Source organism: Podarcis tiliguerta, assembly GCF_965153285.1.
Source record: "Podarcis tiliguerta genome assembly, chromosome: Z".
In the NCBI taxonomy this organism is placed as follows: Eukaryota; Metazoa; Chordata; class Lepidosauria; order Squamata; family Lacertidae; genus Podarcis; species Podarcis tiliguerta.
The window spans coordinates 32,821,122-32,840,778 of NC_139553.1; the positions used below are offsets into that span (position 1 = coordinate 32,821,122).

The window sequence follows — 19,657 nt, forward strand, 5'->3', positions numbered from 1 at the left end:
ACCTGGATCTAGGCTTCTAGAGAATTCTCCATTTATTAAAATACCCCTGCCCAAAGAAAAACAACAACCACTCATCAGAAAGCAGGATCACTGATAACCACCCTTGATACCACCATGAACAAAAATAATCATGAATACACAATTAAAAGACATCTGAAGAAGCCCACAGCTAGAAGCCATCAATATTCTGGTAATTTTAAGTTTTATCCTTAAATGGAACTTAGCAGTCTTCTTAGCAGTGCTATTGTAGTCAGGCCCATATAGAACTTATCTAAGGCCCAGAGCAAAATAATAGTTAGAATAAAGTTATAAACTCAAACCAAAAAGAAGCCAGTCCCTTGCAGGGTCCCCTGGCCAGCTTAGCCTTCCAAGGCCCAGAGCAAGTGTACCCAGTTGCCCCCCACCCTGCAAAGGCCTGATTGTAGTGTTTGGAGCATTGGAGACAGTCACCTTCTGCCTTTGCTACAGAGCGCTTTTCTGATGTACCAGGTTTTCCTCCACTCACTGTATCTGTCATACTGGCTGTGCCACCCCATTCCCCATACCACCCAACATTTTGGCCCGGCCCCTTTCTTAGGGGTGTCAAGTAGTACCTGCTGGCGAAGTGTTCGATCCGAGAGTGAGTATCTGCATGAGGTAACATGGGAGAGGAGGCTGGCCTGAAAGGAACAAGCAGAAGTCACGAAGGTCTGAGGTATGACATTGTCAGCAGTAGCCTAGCAGGGGTCTAATGAAAGTGTCAACTGCACCGGTCGTGCATCTAGGCAGGTAAAACAAGGTCCTTGCATTAATTTACAAAGCCCTGAACAACTTAGGTCCATGGTACTTAAGGGACTGCTTGAACTCTTCTATCCCAGCTCAGTCACTGCTATAATCTGTAGGAGTGTCATTGGTCACCTCCTGAGTTTATGAGGCTTGTTTGACATTGACAGAAAACTGAGGCTTCAAGCATCAACAGCATAGTCCTGTGGAAGCCTCTTCCAGTAGAGATGATGGTGATGATGATGATAATAATAATAATAATAATTCTGTTGAGGCCAGAGATGGGGAACCTGTGGCCACCCAGATGTTGCTGGACTCTAGTTACCGAAATCCCTGAGCAATGGCCATGCAGATAGGATTTGGGAGTTCAACACCTGAGCATTGCATGTCAGTGGCGTAGCGTGGGGGGTGCAGGGGGGGCTGGCCGCACCGGGCACAACATCTGGGGGGGGGAGTGCTCGCATTCGCAGCTCGCACTCGCAGGGGGCACAAATTACTTGCCTTGCCCCGGGTGCTGACAACCCACGCTACGCCACTGTTGCATGTTCTCCATCTCCCGTTTCTTCTCACCCAGCAAGCATCACGAAGATGTCCATCGATCAAGGAAGAGGGTTGGGAATTTGCAGCCAGGACCAGGACTTACGTTTCAATGAAATCTGCCTCCAGGACGGACTGGACCGGCAGGTACCCTCTTTGGGGATGCTTGCTGAAATACTGCTTTGACCGGAACTTGTTTTTCAGGGTGGTGGCAAAGTCCCTCATGTTCTCACTAGATGTGGTCTGCAGAGAGGAACAGAGGCTTCGTTCACACACCTGTTTACTGCCCAATCAGGATAGTGATTCATACACTATATATAGTAAGTATTAAGATAAAAAATAGATTAACCTTATAGAAAATATACAGAATACTACTGATCCTAGCTTGAAAATCATTTTAATGCATTTGTTAGGAGTGTTTTTCAAAGTTATTTGGGTTGTATCCAGAGTTCGTCATACTCAGATCTGGTCCCCTGAAATTAAATGACATTAATTTCTTAGGTCGCTTAATTTAAATGGGTCTACTCTGTGCAGAATTTAGTTGAAGACAACCCTTCATGTTAATTTTTCTTAAAAGCATAGTTGTGGATCCAGCATTAAATTCAGTTTGCAAAAACAGGTGCCCAGTTCTCCAGAAACTCATTTCTTCTTTGCTAATTCTCATTTGTTCTTAGAAAAGATGTCAAGGTGGACATTACTGTCCTGCCTCCCAAACGAAATAATAATAATAATAAATAATTTCCACCCCACTATCTGGCTGGGTTTCCCCAGCCACTCTGGGTGGCTTTCAACAGAACATTAAAAACGGAATAAAACTTCAAACATTAAAAACTTCCCTAAATGTTACAACAAAAGCTCTTACCTATGAGTAAGAAAGAAAGCTTTATTCAAGACTTGCAACAGTACAGGTCAGGCTACAATTACTGTCAAATCCCACATATTTTAATCTCCATTATTCTATATATGGTGTTGTAGTTATTTTTTTTTCATATTTAGCATATTCTGGTCTAGAAGCTATTACATGACTAGTCAGTCCTCTATGTTCTTTCTGTATTTTTGTGTGCAGGCTGAATAAAAGAACATTGGGTCAAGTGTGGCATGATAGCCTATTTTTATTCTATCGAAAAGTGTATTTTCTTCCCATACCTTTTTAAAAATAGGGTAGGCTTGGTAATGCTGGTAACTTGTTATGCAGGCAAGCTGGGGAACCTGTGCCCTACCCCATGTGTTGCTGAACTATAATTCCCATCATCCCTGACAATTGGCCATGCTGGCTGGAGCTGATGGGAACTAGAGTTCAACAACATCTGGAGGCCCAGAAGTTTCTCACCCTTGGCCTAGGCCTAAGTAATGGGTCCAGAGCTTGTTCCATGAACAGTTCATTGGTCAAACATGAACAGTGTCATTGAGACAGCCACGTCTCAGCATCCACACCCCCCCAAACAGTTTTCTCCAGACAACTTCTTGCCTATATTACCATTGTGTAAAGGTAAAGGTACCCCTGCCCATACGGGCCAGTCGTGACCGACTCTGGGGTTGCGTGCTCATCTCGCTTAAGAGGCCGGGAGCCAGCGCTGTCCGGAGACACTTCCGGGTCACGTGGCCAGCGTGACGAAGCTGCTCTGGCGAGCCAGCACCAGTGCAGCGCACGGAAACGCTGTTACCTTCCCACTATAAAGTGGTACCTATTTATCTACTTGCACTTAGGGGTGCTTTTGAACTGCTAGGTGGGCAGGAGCTGGGACCGAATGACAGGATCTCACCCCACCGTGGGGATTTGAACCGCCGACCATGTGATCGGCAAGTCCTAGGCACTGAGGTTTTACCCACAGCGCCACCCGCGTCCCTTACCATTGTGTAGTATTCCATAATGGGATAATGCAGCTTGTTGCCTTTGCTGGCTCTCCCAGTCAAGAAGCAAGTCTGGCAGATGTCCACATTGAATTGCTTCAGGCTTCGGTACCTGGAACAAAGGGCAATCAGGGCTGGGGCATAAAACCAGCAGCATCAAAATAATAAAGCATCTCCTAGACTCCACCCATGTCAGGACGCAAGTAGGGTTTGTATGTTTGGGGAGGACCATTGCTCAGGGGTAGAGCATTTGCCTTGCACACTTAAGTTCCCAGATTCAATCCCAGGTAGGACTGGGAATGTCCCCATGACTCAAACTCTGGAGAGCACCTGCCAATCAGAGTAAACAGTACTGAGCTAGATGGATGAATGGTCTGACTCAGAGAGGCTCGCTTGGCGCCATCATTGCGTGTCTTTAGGCGCTAGGCAAAACATTCCTCTTTACCCAGGCCTTTGGCCATTTTTTAATTTTTGTGCTCCGTAAAATGTGCTCTATATGTTGTGCACTGCCCTGGAATCTTTTGATAAAGGGTGGTATCTAGACTGAATAAATAAATAAGAATACAAAATAATAAGGCAGCTCCCGACGTTCTTATTAATGCCCACCTCCACTTTTTTTTAAGGCTTCAACATAGAAAATGAGCGCATAGAAAGAAGTGTTTTGACGTGCAGGGATGTTTTTGCTGTAGGATTCCATTTGAATATAGGAACATATGATGAGCTATGGAGGAAAAGTTCTACCAGCAGCTATTACTTATAATAGCTAGATGGTACCTCTACGTACAGAGGGAATGGACCCGTGGACATCAAATGTCATGGGCCTAAAGGCAGAGGAAGAAGTCTGCTGGATCAGACCAATGGCCCAACTAATCCAGCACCCTGTTATCACAGTGCATATGGGAAGCTGTCTACTGTAGCACACCCCATACCTGAATCCTTTGATAGGGCATTGTCGGCAGACAGAGCACTTGGTCTGGTGTTTAACTTGCTCGGCTATAGTCACTCGATGCAGTACTGCCAGCCATACCATTGACTGTGGCTCCAGGTTAGCCCACTCCAGGAACTGGATAGCTTCAATTGCTGGTTTCCCATTACCCTAAGAGGAAGAGAAGTGAGGCAGGTGCTGATCGCTAGTCATATGAATGGATTGCAGGGCTGCACATTTGGTGCATATATCCTCTTTCCCTTTCAAAATGGCGCTGATCGTACTGAGATCTCTGCTCCTACAAATGATTTAATCTGCTTAAAACAATATGGTGCATAAAAATTCCTTGAAATTCTACATTGTGATCTCTAGAGACTTTTTTTATATCACCCTTCCGATTCCCAGTGTACTTTCTGTTTAAAAAGTAATACACAGCAAAGCAATCAACGTTTCCAATACCAATAAAATGTAAAAACTAAGAAGGCGGCAGGTCTCAAAGCAGCATTGAAGCAACCAGAATCAAAACGTAAGGGGGAAAGCTTGGTTCAAAACAAAAACAAAACCTTTGCCTAGTGTCAAAAAGATAACATTGTAGGCACCAGGAGAACCTTGCTGGCAAGAACATTCCACAATCAGGGTACTACCAACCAAGAAGGACATCTTCCTGATATCCACTCACTTCACCTCAGATTGCAGTGTCCCATTGAAAACTCTCTACTGAAGATCTTAAGGACCTATGAAGAAAGGTGGTCCTAAGCCTAAGCCACGTCACAATATTTGATGCTAAGTGGACTTTCATCTGAAGGCAGTCTTTCCTGTAGTAGCTTTCTGTCTATGGAATGCCCTTCCCTAGGGAATCTTGCCTGGCACCAACTCTGCCATTGTTTTGGTGCCAGGAAAAGAAGTTTGAGGGTTTTTTTTCTGGGTGTTTGGGCAGCACCAAAGACTTTACTCTGACTATGCTTTCTATAAGCTTATATATTTTGATTACTGCATTTTATGCATGTCTCAAATTTCTTCAGGACTTTTTGGTTGTGGGAAGTGATTCATAAACTCGACAAACCTAAAACAAAGGGATAAGACTGTCAAGAGGTGACAAAGGCAGTTGAGTGGCTTCTTATTAAAAGACTAAGGCACTTTTCATGTTATGGTAGAAACATAATGAGCAAGTTACGTGTGCCTTCAACTCTGAGCCGTTGCTGGAACGTTAAAGGCCGAGTGCAAGGTGAGTGGAAACATGAGGCCTCCCCCCCACTTGTCCATTCGTTTTGGCTGGCTGTTGGGTTTTTTTTTTTGGTTGGGGGGGAAGCTGCACAACTGGGCCCACCCATGTGCCAACAGGCCTTGAAACGTAACTTGCAGCTGTGAGGCAAGGAACCACAGAAAAGACACTCCTAAGCCACTGAGAGACATCCAAGAAATATGACCCACTGGCTCCCTCAACAACTCTCGTGGCAAAAGGAATCTCTTCTTGTAGCGTCAACATGGACAAAGCACCACCTGTGTCACGTACAAATCGGAAGCAGCTGCGAACGCTGGGCTCCACGTTGCTCCCTCCAAAGGCTGCCACCTCCCCGAGCTGCCGTGGAACCTGGATGGCCTCGTGAAGAAGGATGCCAAGGTGTCGCTGGTCACAGAGTCCGCTGGCATTTGCCACCTGGCTGAAGAGATCTGAAAGGTGCGAGGGAAGAGCATGGGGCCCCCACAAAGGGTGGGATGAGGGAGGGAGGACGAGACAGAGAGAGAAAGAAAGAAAGAAAAAAAGGAGAGAGACTCAAACTACAGCTTTTCCCAGAGCTATGAAAATATGGGGAAAGACAAGCATCAGTGGTGAAAGTCAAGCTTTGAAAGAAGGTATCACTCTTAACCGTGGCCCATCTGCACTATAAATTTAAAGCAGTATCATATCACTTTAAACAGTCAAGGCACCCCCCAAAGAATCATAGGAGCTGCAGTTTGTTAAGGGTACTACAATTACCAGGATCCTTTGAGAGAAGTCATGATGATGATTACAATAATCTGCAATTAAGGATGGAGGAATCTGTCAGTTTCGATTTCTCTCAGTTTCTCCTTTTTATAAAACAATTTGCAGGGTTATTTCCTGTAGCCCCCCAAAAAAACCTCTTGAAAATTCAGCAGCAATTTAGTGCAGATTTCTCTTAATAAACATATTTTTGCTCACAGTTTTGGCGCATATATATATATATATATATATATATATATATATATATATATATTCTCCAATGTAATGCATCTTTGTACATATATTTTCACTAATATTTTGCATTTTATGCACCATTTTCCCCAATACATTCTTTTTTTCATCCAGATTGTTTGGTTGAAGAAATGTACCACAAAATTCAGGGAAGTGCAAATTCTGAAGGACAGCTTTGTTTTGGTTTGTATATTGGTTTGAGAAGTGTGTGTTAGTTAGTTTCACATTAAAATGCCAACAAAATTGCATTTCTACAACTATATCTGTACTAAAGATATGCCCTAAGGCAGTGGTTTGCAAACCTTTCTGTCCCCGAGTAACCTTTTCAAACCAACCACCAAAGCTGGCTTTGCCATTAGGCAAACTGAGGCAGCTGCCTCAGGTAGCAGAAGTTCGCAAGGTGGCAGTTCTGTGGGTGTACCTTAGGTGGCACTGAAGTGGCACCTGTATCAGATGAAATCACACCCAAAATCAGATGAGATCTTGCAAGAAAGCAAGATATTGCATAATTTTGGCAATATCTCGCCCAAATCAGGCAATATATTGCCCAAAAATGGCACTGATGGCAGCTTTGCTCCTGCATCTGTGGCAAAGGCAGCAGGGCAGGCAGAGAAGTGGTGCCAACAGCAACAAGTATGGCAGCAGTGGTGGGAGCAGTAGGGCAGGGCAAGGTGGCACTTCTTGTTTTGCCTAAGGTAGCAAAAGGGGATGCGCAGCCCCTGTAAACTAGTATGCCACAGGACCCTTGCATGTTGCCAATTGCCTTCCGCCCTGCAGGGGCAGATTCAGGGTATGGCTGGAAGCTGAGGAGCTGTGGTTTGATTTTGATGAATGGGCACCGGAAAAGGGGTGGGGGGTTGGATGCTGGCTTGGAAGAAGGGATCAGTGATCTGGGGGAGCCTGTAAGAGCCAGGAGACGAGAGTCAGAGGCAGGAGGAGCTGCAGGATTGGAGAGGGGAGAACAGGTGCAGGAGGAGGGAGAGATAGGTCAGGCTGGTGTAGAGTCAAGGGCTTCCACATCTCCTCGTCCTGCTCCTAGCTCTCCTGCTCCGCTGTCTCCCAGGACCAGAAGAGGACTGAAGTGGGAGGAGCAGAAGCTTACACGCAGGCAGAGTCTCCAGCTGCTTGTGTGCCGCTTGGGTGGGGGAGGTACATAAGCTGAGGTCAGGGGCAGGTCCTCTCTGTCGCAGCAACTGCACAGCTAGGAGTGGCTGAGAGACATAGGACGGATGGTCCTGCCTTTTCCTAATTTGCAAGTGTACTTTAGGCAATGAAGAGCTAATTCATCTCTCTGGACATTCCTCACCTGTCAGCACTGTGATAGGCAGGAGGGAAATAGCTGGTCTGCTTTAAAATTCAGTGGAGCACTGTGGAAGCCCTGTTCCTTGGAGCAAGGCAGGACTGGAACTGAGAGGGTGCTTTTCTGTCATGCAGGATGGCATGTGCAGGACTGATTTGTGTGCAGGCCTATTCATGCAAGTGGGACGGGGAACCCATGAAAGAATGCTCTCTCCTCCGCTGCAGGAAACAGGAGCTTTGTGAGCAATATAAAAGGCTTCCTGCCATATTTCCATCTGTGCAATACTGGAAGGGATGCAGGCAGGTGAGTTGTGATGCAGCTGTGACTCCTCCTGCACTCGCCTCTCTCCACCTTTCCAAGCCTGAAAGCCTCCCACACTCTGGTTTCATCAACCATCTCCCCCGGATGACTCACATTGAAATTTTTCCTTCACCTCCGTGCCACACAGACATGCTATGCCTGTCTTGAAGGAGAGAGCCCGCATCTTCCCGCTGCGTCCACTGGAAGACAAAAGGCGCAGGGTGAGTGGGGTGGGGGGAAACCTGCAACCCCCCCTTTTTTGGCTCAGTTTACAAGTCACCAATTTCTGCACAGCAGATGAGACTCTGTAGTGGTTTCCACCAAACAGTGCTGGCAGAACCAGGCCTCCCAGAACAGGCCTGCAAAGGCATGATAGCCCACTAGGAGCTCAATAAAAAACATGCATTTCCAGCAGGGTGTGTGCATAGCACCTTGCAGGCAACAGGGCATGGCTGGTGGTCTGTGTCTTGCTTGGCAAACCCAACCTATAACAAACAGGCTTTTCCTTGCAATGCCACATCATAGCCATCCAGACCACATGCCAGTCTCCACTAACAGAAGCCTCAGTGGAGATACCAACCAATCCAATCCACCTTTGCCCCTGAAGACACAGACTTTATGAAACTTCATGTTTAGAGGGAGTCTGTCTGCTTTTATCAGGTGCTTGGAACACAGAACAACCATCTCTACAATACACTGCTTGTGGATTTCCTATCATAATCATCATTGTGTTGCTTTTTTCAGAAACGTGAACTCAAAGCAACTTACGAAAACAAACATTTAAGTAGGAAAATGAGAGGCATAGAACAATTGAAAATGCCCACAATAATTTGTATAAAAGAACAACCCCATCCCACGAAGACAGGATTTCCCAAACTTGTATCTCCAGCTGTTTTTGGACTCCTACCATCCCTAGCTAGCAGGACCAGTGGTCAGGCATGATGGGAACTGTAGTCCAAAAACAGCTGGAGACCCACGATTTGGAAACCCTGCACTAAAAGAGAAAAGCAGGAGATTAAAGTCAAAGGCCTGGGAGGATAACAATATTCAGATGCTTAAAACAGATAGTCATGGTGCCTGGCATGACAGCATTCCACAAATGGGGAAGACCCACAGGTGAAGCCCATTTTCATACTGCCACACTCGGCACCTTCCTAATGAATTTTTATACCCCGAAACCAGTTTCTAAACAGTTTACAAAGTATAAAAACCAGTTTACACAAGCATTAAAATAAAAAGCCTCTATCATTAAAATACACAATAAAACAATCACATTAAAACATTAGTAGTCTGCTAAGGCATCTCTTATTGGTATGGATGCCTTTATGGGTACCTATCGAAAACATTGAGCAGCCAGTTCAAGGTCATGTCCACACAGAGGGGGACGTTCACCAGGATGCCTCTTTCCTCCTCTAGCCGCTCGTAAAGGGCGGTCAGGCAGTGGATCACCTCCACCACATCCATCACGTGGTCGCTGGGCTGCAGCTCATGTTCGCTGAAGACCTCCAAGGCTGTTGGTAGCGTCACCAAGTCCACTGTGGTGCCCAGAGAAAAGGTGGTCAGAAATGGAAGTGGGAGATGAAGAAACAAAAAACACACCTGTTATAGATTTGTCACAGGAAGTAAGATAATCAGGGCTACAATTAAAAAGGTACAAAGTCTTTGTGTTTGAAAACAACTCGAGGCACAGCAAAATGGCGTCACCCATGCTACCAACTAATAAAAAAGAGGGACCCTTTGCAATTGACAGTTGTTGTTAATTTCATTTCTGTACTGCCTTATATTTTTAAGGCGGGGTGGTGGTGGTGGGCGAACTTCCGGCTTCCTACTATAAAATATTTCGAGATGCGTTAAACATCCCCACTGAAAGACTTAATGAATGGAGTCCTCCCAGGAAAGCAAATACCAGCTTTATAGGAAAATGCATATATTACACTAATCTCTAAACAAGAGCAGGATGTACTACAGCTTAAAATCTATAGGCCGATTTCCTTATTAAACAATGATTACAAGATATATGCAGCTAGTATAATGACAAAAAGAATGAGAGCAATTCTAAGAAATTTCATACTTCAAGATCAAACAGGTTTCCTGCCATCGAGGCAGTTAAGAAATTACACTAGGCATATATTGAATATAACTGAACTCTTAAGAGAAGAAAAACGAAAAAGAAACAACTTTAATGTTCCTTGACACAGAAAAAGCATTTGACAATGGTTCTTGATGGGAGTTATAGAAGTTATGGATTTTGGGACTGCCTTCACCAAAGGGCTAAAAGCCATATATATAGAACAATGGGCAAATATAATAATATATGGTAATCTAAGCAAGAGGTACAGTATGAAAAATGGTACTAGACAAGGATGTCCTTTATTGCCACTGCTCTTCATTCTAGCATTAGAGGTCCTGGCAATAAAAATATGAGAAGACACAGAAATAAGTGGAAATAAGTGGAAAACAAATACTGTATGTTTGTGTGTTGTTCCTTCCTGCATATCATAGCTCCAGTTTATAGAATGTGAAAATTGTCCCTAATTAGGCAACACGGCTGGTACAAGAGGAAGAACAGGAGGGAATTCTGGGGCTTACATCGCAAGGCCTTCTGTACACGCCGCAGTTTCATGGCTGTGCGATATGCAGAAAACTTGATGTTGTTCAGGTCAGCTGTAGACAAGGACAGAAAGAAAAATGAAACCACAGGGTGTCCTTTGCCAACTTGGTGTCCTCCACTAAGGTTGGCACTATTTCCTTGTCATTCTTGCTTTGCCAACTTCATGCACTGCAAGTGCTTTGAACCTTAACTCCCATCAGCTGCAGGTGACATACATAGTTCTCTTCCTCCACATTTTATCCTCATAACTACCTTGTAGGTAAGGCTGAGAGACTGTGACTGGCTCAAGGTCACCCAATGAGTTTCATAGCTGAGCAGGGAGTTGAACTCCAGTCATCCAGGTCTTAGTCCTACACTCTGACCACAACACCACAACTCTTGTGGTTCTTGTTACAAAATTGGACCGAGAAGCATCGCCCTGTCCTTCACTTTATCCCAAAGTGAGGGTGCTTCCAGCCTGTTGCTATTATTGAGTGGCATTTAATCACACAGAGGCAAATTCATGTTATGGAATAGTTGACAGGGAGGTCTTGCACAAACTCTTCTCTGCAAAAGACCTGACTTTTTACAATAAGGAAATTGAAGAGAGAAATGCATTGGAAAGTGGGTGGATGACACTTGCTCCGGCACAATGTCAACTAACTCCAGCGTCCAAGCAAAGCCACTTACGCCCTTCAGAGGTGGTGGAGTTGCGGGCTTCACGGCCCTACCATGTGCGTGGCAGCTGGAACCCAGCCGCTGCGAGATTGGGGGGATTCCCAGCAGCGTCACCTCCTGGCCAGCCAATCGGCTGGCTCCGGGGGTGTGGCCTGCTGCCTGCCAGCTGTTTGTGGCCCTGTCCGAAGCCTGGGGAGGGGAGGGCCTAAGGCACGCCCCCTATCGGTGACCATGGGGGAGTTCCTAGTTGATGTGCATCAGCAGGACTCCTCCTACTGGTGGTTAACCCTTCCCGGACTTCAAGCGGACAGGCTGAAGTCGGATATAGTCAGTTATGATCAATGCCTAAGCCAATACCGCTCATCACCTGTAACCAATAAAGTTGTGGCCTTATTTAGCCCATTAAGCTTAACAATTGTGTCATGTGTCATTATTTCCACTGGGGGGCGGCAGGAACTTGCCACGCAAATCAGAATAAATAACCAACATTATCTGATCTCCCTGCAAATAAATCTGGATGAATGCTCAAATAATAGGAAGCACTCCGAGAAAGACATCACATCCAGTGCAGAAGCTTCTCCTCCTCCCACTGGCAGATTGTCTAGTAGTCCATAACAATAGTTGTGATGCAGACCTTGCAGACTTTAAAGTCCTTCTTACCCAGTGTCTGGTATAACTCAGTCATCTTGGGATGGTCCCAGCATGTTGTCTGAGCCTGGTGGCTGAAAAGATAAAGAGGTTGAGAGGAATTCAGTAACAGGAAGTTACATATAATTTAATAATAATAATAATAATAATAATAATAATAATAATAATAATAATAATTTATACCCCGCCCTCCCCAGCCAAGACTGGGCTCAGGGCAGCTAACACCAAGTATAAAAACAATTGATTAAAATACAACTTAAAACAAGATTAAAATACAACATTAAAAAGCAGCCTCATTTCAGTAGAAACTCAAAACAAAAACTTTTTGGGGATGAAAACGTCAAATCTTCATCAAGGCCAACTATCCAGACTGGTCCTACGTGGGCCAGAAAAAAGCCAGGGAAGTCCCCAAATAGGAGTTCCATCACAGAAGGAAAAAGGAAAAAGGAAAGAGGGGGAGGGAATCAAGTTGATTCCAAGCCAAAGGCCAGGTGGAACAACTCTGTCTTACAGGCCCTGCGGAAGGAAATCAGATCCTGCAGCCCCCTGGTCTCGTGAGAGAGAGCGTTCCACCAGGCCGGAGCCAGAGTTGAAAAGGCCCTGGTTCTGGTTGAAGCTAATCTGACTTCCTTAGGGCCTGGGACCACTAGGGTGTTGTTATTTATGGACCTTGAGGCTCTCCGTGGGGCATACCAGGAGAGGCGGTCCCGTAGGTACGAGGGTCCTAGGCCGTGTGTATTTACATGTGGTGTGTTACACAACACACACACACACACATATTTTCAAGAGTTGTGTACCGGTACGACTGTAGACATTTTGTCATGGACCAATGGTACCAAATAGTATGGGAAATAGTATATAGAAAGAGAACCCGCACAATTGACGCTGAAACAAAACCCCACACATACACTAAGTAGAAAAACAGAAGCATTGCCCCCCATGCCACCTCCCCCCTCTTTTCTTCCAAACCTAACACTGCAGGCAACACTAATGTCTCACAACAAATGAAACTGATCTGTAGCAAACACATCTTGAAAAAACAGACAATGTACGTCTTTTTTGTAAACTAAGAAATCTTTAATAAAAATTATATTTAAAACAAAACAAAACTGTAGACACCTTGTGTGATTTGGGATCGGGAGAAGGAATGTCCTGGAAAATCCCACAGGATGCAGGTACAGATAAATAATTGTTTATGCTGATGTGCAAATCACAGCAATGCCAATCATGAAATAAAGCAATATGGCGGTTCAAACATGTGGATGTCTTGGGGATCCCAGACTCCCACAGTGTCCCACAGAGAACTTACAAATCTTATTGACTGCAATCTGGGGGTTGGTTGTGGGTAAGATGCCTGAATACGTGGCAAGAAAAACTGAATACTGCTCTCAGTCACAAGGGATAGGACAAGACCAGAAACTGTTGCACACTCACTTGATGTAGTATGGGACCTTATTGGGAGAAATTGCTCGTTCCCAGGGGACTTGGACTGAGGCTGCAAGAAAAAAATAGGAAGAGGAGATAGACAGAAAAGGCTGATAAGCACTTTGCATGTGATTTGAATGCCCCAATTATTTACCAGCAGCTACTTCTATTTTCTAATCCTCATACCTGGAAAAACACAGTTATGCAACCAAGTTTTACTCAAAATAGAGCGATTGAAATTAATGGATCTAAGTTAATCATGTTCATTAATTGCAATGGGTCTACGCTTAGTAGGATTTGCAATGGATACAACCCAAGATCCCTTCTTTTGGCTCCCATTTTTGCCTGTCTGGGCAAATACCTTACTAAAATATTGTTAGTGTGTGTTGTCGTTCTTCAGGGTTTAACTCCTTTCCCAGGGTCACTGGAACAGGGATGGGCCCTGAAGACGCTGCTGGACTCCCATCATCCTTGACCATTGCCCATAAGTTTGAGAAAGCAATAAGATGGTGCAGCTATTGCAAAGGAAATGAATACATCACATATATCGCAGGCAGTATAGCTTTTAATTATGAACAACAAACAATGGGAAACAGTGGACTGAGTGGTGCTGATAACATCATCTTCAGTATGAGGACATTCCAGCTGATTAGTTGTGCTTTCTTTCCAGATGGTCCTTTCCATTCCACTTTTCCATTCAAAATAAGCAAATAAATCATTGCCAGAAGAAAACTAGCACAGCAAGAAGGGGCTAAACATTTTCCCTTGGTGAGCAAGGGGTTTTTTTGGGTCTGTTTTTGTTTTTACTACTGGAGAGACCGTTTAAACATTAAAAATGGTATCCTCGAGGCTGGCCAACAGTAAATATTTTAAAGCAATTAATTAATTATAATAACTGTATTAAGCATAAAATGTTGTCCCCACATCAGATTATTTTAGTCCCTTTGTCAAAGCTAAGGAAAGCTTTATTCAGGACTGTGGGAATGGTAACTAGAAATGATGGCTACAGCAGTCATAAAGGAAGTCCACAGGCAAGTTGTTGTTGTTTCTTTAAAAAAAGAAAATCTGGGCCCACTTCAAGTTTTGAAAATAAACCAAGCACATTTGGGGTGTGTGTGTGTGTGAGTTGTTTAACAAGCTTAGCAGTCTCAGGGCACGTGAACAGGCAGCATACACATCGCATGACATCAAGTTTCAGTATTCACCCAGGCTATGAAACACATGTAGCCTAGCAATGAGTCAGTCTTGGGGCAATATCCAAACCCAGCTCAAGGATCTGTGGTAGGACCACCTCAAGAACAACCTCTGTGAGCAGAGCCCTTGGAATGCAGAAATGGCAAGAATGCTTGGGTGACAAAAGACATCAATTAGCATTAGTCAGTTTTGGTCCTGTCTTGCTTTTCATAGAAAAGGGTTTTCTTTTTTTTAAAAAATGTGGCGTATGTAATGCTTTGTTAAGTAAGCATCACTGAAGCTGGGCCTTAATGAACTTTGGAGGAGGAAAGAGATTAATAATAATAATAATAATAATAATAATAATAATGGTATCCTGACCACATGTTCTTATAATTCTATTGTCCTTTATTAATGCCTCATTACCAACTGTGTACACATGGCGGCTGACCACAAATTTGTACCAAGTTGTCCTGTTTTTGTTGTATAGGTTTACTTTTATTCATGATGATGATGATGATAATAATAATAATAATAATAATAATAATAATAATAATAATACTTTTACAGAAATGGCACCCTGTAGTTGCAGCCTGAAATGCCACTATGTATTCTACCTCCTCAAGATTCTATCATCTCATTCAGCTGCACATGTGAAACATGCTAAGGAGAAGGGAGAATATCTCTTCCCCTCCAAAGTGACAATGCCTTCAGCTGTCTACGTACTTGAAAGGAAGTGCTGTGATCCTGGTCCAAAGTCTCGGTGGGCGTCCTGAAGGTGCTTCAGCCGGTCATTGATGGAGACCTATGCAGAGGTTGGAAATATTAAAGAAAATTGGGGGAGGGGTAACATGTAGCATTTCAGCCTGTCCAGCACAGAACCCAGATGTGCCTCCTATCTTTACAGAGTAGGCTACATTCCATCCACACAAACGTCATGAGGTTTCTACACAAACACTACCCTCCACCCAGGCAAGCAAGTATAAAGTTCTACACAAATATAAAATAGGGGACATGAATTGCCACTAGTACATGTGGAAAGGACCTAGGGTTTTTAGTAGAGCCTAAAGCTTATCCTGAGTCAAGAGCATGATGCAACAGCAAAAAAATTGCTAATGCTATTCTAGGCTTCGTCAACAGAATATAGTGTCCTGAATACGATGGCTTGCTTGAGTTCCAGAAATTACTTTGGCTGTTGCATGCATCTTGAAGTTGGGTAAAAATGGTAGCAAGTACTTTGCAACTTTTTTGAGGGAAAGAGGAGGGAACTATCCTCAAACTGCCATCCTAGCCAGCAGTTTTGTTACTATTTATGGCCCGGCTAAAATACGTTCGTTGTCATTTAACTCTTCACTTTCGTTTAGATTCTCACACACTGGATGTTGCATACCAGATATGATCCAAGCATTGCTTTTAAATAACCTGATTTCCTTGCAGTATAGTCTCCTGAACAAGGGAAGTCATAGTCCCACTCTATTCTACCTTGATCAGACCACACATGGAGTACTGCATACACTTCTAGGCAACAGTTTACGAATTATGGACACAAGCCATTCACCTGCAGAGCTTATAGCCAGGGCTGCTACAATAAACAGCTGTGTAAGCCTTGGGGAGGCAAAGATGTGGGAAGGCATCAGAGGAGGGAGGGAAAGAGGCCAGTGATGTCCACAGTACCCCTGACCATCATTCAAGGCACCCTAGGGTGCCACAGCACGCTGGTTGAAAACCACTGTCTCAAAGGGTGACACATGAATCATAGAATCATAGAGTTGGAAGAGACCACAAGGGCCATCGAGTCCAACCCCCTGCCAAGCAGGAAACACCATCAGAGCACTCCTGACATATGGTTGTCAAGCCTCTGCTTAAAGACCTCTAAAGAAGGAGACTCCACCACACTCCTTGGCAGCAAATTCCACTGTCGAACAGCTATTACTGTCAGGAAGTTCTTCCTAATGTTTAGATGGAATCTTCTTTCTTGTAGTTTGGATCCATTGCTCCGTGTCCGCTTCTCTGGAGCAGCAGAAAACAACCTTTCTCCTCTATATGACATCCTTTTATATATTTGAACATGGCTATCATATCACCCCTTAACCTCCTCTTCTCCAGGCTAAACAGGCCCAGCTCCGTTAGCCGTTCCTCATAAGGCATCGTTTCCAGGCCTTTGACCATTTTGGTTGCCCTCCTCTGGACACGTTCCAGTTTGTCAGTGTCCTTCTTGAACTGTGGTGCCCAGAACTGGACACAGTACTCCAGGTGAGGTCTGACCAGAGCAGAATAGAAGATAGAGCAAGTTTTGTTTTCTCCAGAGGGCAGGATCCGAACCAATGGATTCAAGTTAAATGAAAGGAGATTCTGACTAAACATCAGGGGTATCTTTCTTACAGTAAGAGATGTTCAACATAGGAACAGACTCCCATAAGAAGTGGTGGACTTTCCTTTGGACGTTTTTAAGCAGAGGCTGGATGGCCTTCTGTCATGTATGATTCCTGCATTGCAGGGGATTAGGCTGGATGACCCTCAGGGCCCCTTCCAACTCTACAAGGTTCTTGTGTCCCCTCCCTCACCTGCAGCTGTTTCCAACGTGTGTTGATCTGTTCCAGGGCACGAGAGTTCTCCATGGACAGATGCACATCGGAGATAGCCAACTGATGTGCAAGGTCATTCACAAGCTTCACTGCATCTTTCATGGGGGACAGCTCCTCTTTGAACAACTGGAGATCCATCCCATCCCAAAGGAAAAAGAAGTTGGAAAGAGTCAGAAAGAAGGAGAGAGAAGAAGATGATGATGAAGAAGAAAGCCAGCAACCAATGATCTTCGATTGTTTACAAATGGGGTTGAATGTACTCAACAACATATGATGACCCAACTCATGTTGGAAGTGGTGGAAGAAAGCAATCACAGATCTCTTAAGATAGATAGGAAGGTTGTTCCACTCACAAGTCCCTTGTGGAGCACTTTTTAAGTGCCCAACAGCTCACTGGTTGTCTGATGCTGGGAACCACAGTTCAAGGGTCTTGCTGAAGGACTGCACTTCATGGAACTGATAAAGTGGACTTTAACCCACAAAATCTTATGCCACAAATAAATTAGTTATGGTCTTAAAGTGCCACAAGATTCCTTGGTTGTTTTTGGCAACCTCAGTGTCTGCCCACTCCCTCCCTCCAGGCAGCGGCGAAGCTGCATGCTCCGGGACCAGGGGAGGAGAGCAGGCAGGGGTGCGGCTGGCGCGCGTCCTGGGGGCGCGACATGCCGCAAGCGAGGGTGTGGTGTGCATCCTGGGGGCATGGCGCCCAGCGCGGTGGGGAGGTGTGCGGCGTGTGTCCAGGGGCCGGCCACGATGGTACCCCCCTCCCTGATGGTGCCGGGGGCGGTGCACTCCCCCACCCACCCCCGTTTCTCCACCAGTGCCTCCAGGTCATACCTTTGTGGCCTGGATGTGTTCTGGCAAAGAGTCGATGAAGAGATCTCCAATGGGCTCCCAGGTCTCCCTCACACTTTCAGCTTGGTTGAGGGTTGTGCTGAGCTCCTCCATGGTGCCCTTGATCTCCAGCAGTTGCTCCAAGGTCCGCTCGATGTGGCGGTGCTGGTCGACGCAGCGGGCAGTGAGCTTCTCCCACAGCTCACTGGCCACAGTGGCCTGTTTCCACACAAAACGACTGATGTTCTGGATCCGGTGTCTTGGGGAAACATCTAGAAACAGAGCAGGAAGAAGACTGAAGTCAACTGACCTGGAGGTCAAGCATGAGGGTGGCAGCCCTGAGGAACTCAAAGAAGGGTAGAAGCAGAAAGGCAAACAGGTATTGGCACTTTGTATTGCAGTTAAATGTTATTAGCACAACATCACCCTGGTGTTTTGTGAGAGGGTGGTATATAAATGCTTTTATGAATAAATAATAAATTGTGAAAGGGTGGGCTGGGGGGAGTTCAGAGGGCCTGCCTAAAGTTCCCTGCGCCTTTTGCCTACACCCAAGGCTTCCCAAACATGGATCTCCAGCTGTTTTTGGGACTACAACTCCCACCATCCGTACCTATCATACTGGGAAATAAAACACGAGTGATTCCACAACAACACACCTCTTTAACCTGGTTTTTGATACTTGAGATGTGTATTTTTAGGACCCAGCCTGCTTCTGTAATTTTATGTTGTTTTAAACTGTTTTTAACATTGCGTTTTAATTATTGTAGCCCATCCTGGAAGCTGGGGGTGAAGAGCAGGTAATGAATTGTAATACCAACAGCAATGCTAATAGTAACATCGACCCCAGTCTGGAATACTTCAGTCTGGTACCTCCCCCACCCCCACTCCAATTCTGAGCACCTGACTTCCTTAATTCCTTTGGGATGTCCCTGTCCATCCTATGTAGCTCATCACCACCATCTTGTCCTTCCTGCAGCCTTCAAGACACCCATCTAGGAATGAGATAAACTTCCATTGTATACTTCTGGAGGTCAGGAGTATGTTATCCTCCAAATGCGCTCATAGAGTATTCAGGGAGGATTATGGGATCTCTCCATGGTGACAAAGAAGGTCAGTAGGTTAGCCTGGAAGCATAAAAGCCTTGTGCCAGTGAGCTAGCATTGCCTTTTGGTTTTGCCCCAGCAGAACGAGAAGAGTTTGTTTGAAGGTGCAACGTGAGCGGACTGGGGGAGACAGCTAAAGTTATGTAGGACCGTAAACCTTTGCTGTCGGAATTGGAGTCCTCCACTTCTTCAAATGGATGCTGAGTGAGGAAGGCCTGAGCAGACTCCAGGACAGAGTAAATGTAGGGCCCCCGGGACTTCACCTCTTCCATAAATGCCTGTGCCAAGGAGAGAGAAGCAGGAAAGATTAAGTGAGCTGCAATGTTGTTTCCCGGGCACATAACACCACCCCTTCCAGTGCAAGGATTTGGGGTACCCTCAGGAATGTCACTCCCAGTGGGGTCCCTCCAGCCTGAAAGAGGTGGGAGTTCAAAGCGGGTTGAACTAACAATTCTCTTAGGCTGCCTTGGATTTTTTTGGTACTCTGTGCAAGGTGGCAATGGTAGCATAGTTCAGAGAGGGAGGCCCCCTCTGCTGGTCTCGGGGCCCCTGGCACATGCCCAGCCTTGCTAACCTTGCAGCACACTCCGCCAGTGGCGTAGCTTGGGGGGTGCAGGGGGGGCTGGTCGCACCGGGCACAACATCTGAGGGGGGGTGCGCTAATCTAGTGGAAGAGACTCGAGCGCTAAAATCCACGGGTAAGGGGGTGCAAATTACTTGCCTTGCCCCGG

The 19,657-nt window shown here is 45.4% G+C and overlaps 1 protein-coding gene across 12 annotated transcripts in view; it reads right to left on the reverse strand.

Annotated features, from left to right (window-relative positions):
• Positions 1-19,657, reverse strand: part of DRP2 (dystrophin related protein 2) — a 52,039-nt gene that overhangs the window by 8,075 nt on the left and 24,307 nt on the right. For all 12 annotated transcript variants that reach the window (XM_083424309.1, XM_083424301.1, XM_083424306.1 and 9 more), the window contains 14 exons: positions 19,084-19,204; positions 17,827-18,095; positions 16,969-17,115; positions 15,131-15,209; positions 13,241-13,301; positions 11,819-11,880; positions 10,480-10,554; positions 9,224-9,425; positions 8,005-8,090; positions 5,589-5,746; positions 4,080-4,246; positions 3,151-3,262; positions 1,406-1,542; positions 594-659 (listed from right to left, as the gene is read on the reverse strand). In XM_083424309.1, coding sequence (XP_083280435.1) covers positions 594-659; positions 1,406-1,542; positions 3,151-3,262; positions 4,080-4,246; positions 5,589-5,746; positions 8,005-8,090; positions 9,224-9,425; positions 10,480-10,554; positions 11,819-11,880; positions 13,241-13,301; positions 15,131-15,209; positions 16,969-17,115; positions 17,827-18,095; positions 19,084-19,204 — 1,742 coding nt within the window. The remainder of the gene's footprint in view (positions 1-593; positions 660-1,405; positions 1,543-3,150; positions 3,263-4,079; positions 4,247-5,588; positions 5,747-8,004; positions 8,091-9,223; positions 9,426-10,479; positions 10,555-11,818; positions 11,881-13,240; positions 13,302-15,130; positions 15,210-16,968; positions 17,116-17,826; positions 18,096-19,083; positions 19,205-19,657) is intronic.